The following is a 2164-nucleotide window of genomic DNA, read 5'->3' on the forward strand; positions in this document are numbered from 1 at the left end:
CTTGACATGTTTGGTGTCTTTTTTTTTTTTTGGGGTCCCGACGTGACCCCGTCTTTTATATTTTACCAAAAAAAGGGGTAATAATAAATGTTTTATCATTTAATATAGGGGAAACTGTTTTTTTTAAATTTCGGTAATTTTTCCTTAATATAGTAAAAAAATTAAAACCCCAGTGGTGAATAAATACCACCAAAAGAAAGCTCTATCTGTTCCCAAAAAAGGGTATAAAATTCATTTCAGTACATCGTTGCATGACGGAATAAATGTCAAAGTACCGCAGCGCTGAATACTGAAAAATGGCCTGGATGGGAAGGGGTTTAACACCGCGGATGTCAACTGGTTAAAGTAACTTTTTTTAATCAATTTCAATACATTATATCAGTCGCATTCATTTTTTTCTTGACAGACAAGCTGGTATACAGACACATATTTAAAAATATCTAATATGTACACGAGACTTGAAAAAAATGCTGTGTAAATATAACATTGAAATGTTTCTGAAAAACGACTTGATTAGTCACACTAGCATGCCTGTCTATGTTTTTCAGTGTACTGTTACTTGTGGGCATGGGCTGAGGTACCGTGTGGTTCTCTGCATCGATCACAGGGGAATACATACAGGGGGGTGCAGTCCTAAAACAAAACCTCACATCAAGGAAGAATGTACTGTACACATACCTTGCTACAAGATCAAAGGTAAGCTGAAAACCTGCACCATGGCCTGCAAGTAAACTTGAAACATAAGTCAAACTTTGTGTTATTTTTATAAACCTTTTATATTTTCATAAAGAGAAAAAATCATAAGTTGGAAAAATAAATGCCTCTTAAATCATAGCTTAACAGGAAGGACAGTTAATGTGTTTTGCCTTTTCTTATTTAAATTACCAGTATATTTTTACCATTTTTTAGTTTACATTTCATTTTTAGATAAATACCCTGTAATACAGTAACGCAGGAGCATGAGGCACAGACAAATAAGCTGTAGCTAGAACCTCACCATGTGACCCATAGGATTGGCAGCAGAACTCCGGGAAAAATGTTTCTTAACCCATGCAGTGGGGCTACCCTCGCACTGCAAGGGTTAACTGCTCATTTTTGTACAGGTGCTAAAATAAAAAAGTTATATTCCCCTGATCCGACTGGCTCTTAGACTGGTCCTTCCAGCATGTCCCCCCCTCCGTCTAAGGTCCCGTGATTCATCATGTCTAAACTGTGTATTGGATGAGAGGACACCAAGGGATATACCATCACTTGAGTGGAGGAGGTGAAAGGCTGGAGGGAGCACTGTGACAGCTGGCTGGCTCCGAGCATTGGGTGAGTATAACTTTGTTATTTTAGCACCTAGATCAAAATGAGCACCCCACAGTGCGGGGGTAGCCCTACTGTAAGGGTTAGGAAACGTTTTATTACTGGAGTTCTTCTTTATCTATTATTGACTGGATTGACCAAATGCATGCAGCCTGTACTCTGCATGAATACTAGCCTACACTTCTCATAATAATGAAAGCGCAGGCAGACAATAATCTAGATTGGCATAAGGATTTGGTCTTTTTTAAATGTGTAGAATGACAGTGACAATAACTTCCAGCACTGAATTTCCTGAATTTTCCAGAGTCCTATTAAAGCGGCAAAAATTCAACCAGTGTGGGGCCCTGTCCCCACCATTCCACTTGATGAAAGTCTGAAATTCTCAGCCGAACAGTGGCCACAGCCAAACAGCTGTAGTCACTGTTCAGGTATTATGAAAGCAGCACACCTACCACTGTCAGAAAACAGTAGCCCGGTGGGTGGCAGTCAAGCATTTTTTCTCATTCATCTGATGGGGGCTGGAGGAAAAAAAAGGATAGGTGTATGGCCAGAGTAAGGCGGCTTGGTAGAAACCTGCATCAGGTTAAATATTCAAAGTAGCCAAACTAGCCAAACTGCAAGTATTTTGCTGGTACATCTTTATCAGTGTCCATGTTGTATGATTTCATGGTGCACACTGTGTCATACATTAAGACAACTAATTTTACCATTTAAAAAAAATAATTACATAACATTATACATTTGCAGTGGTATCCTTCGCAGGTTTCTTGGGTCTGTGTGGGAGTCTATTGATTGGACATCTAAAAAAATATTCTTTTGTGACACTACTTTTACCCTTATAGGTCTCCAGAGCAGG

General features: G+C 39.1%; 1 protein-coding gene across 1 annotated transcript in view; it reads left to right on the plus strand.

Moving 5' to 3' along the window:
• Nucleotides 1-2164, plus strand: part of ADAMTSL1 (ADAMTS like 1) — a gene marked incomplete at its 5' end in the record, with an annotated part of 230910 nt that overhangs the window by 111377 nt on the left and 117369 nt on the right. Inside the window, one exon of the mRNA XM_018556868.1 lies at nucleotides 549-696. Coding sequence (XP_018412370.1) covers nucleotides 549-696 — 148 coding nt within the window. The remainder of the gene's footprint in view (nucleotides 1-548; nucleotides 697-2164) is intronic.

The sequence above is a fragment of the Nanorana parkeri genome, unplaced genomic scaffold, assembly GCF_000935625.1.
Source record: "Nanorana parkeri isolate BGI_ZX_2015 unplaced genomic scaffold, ASM93562v1 scaffold256, whole genome shotgun sequence".
Taxonomy (NCBI): domain Eukaryota; kingdom Metazoa; phylum Chordata; class Amphibia; order Anura; family Dicroglossidae; genus Nanorana; species Nanorana parkeri.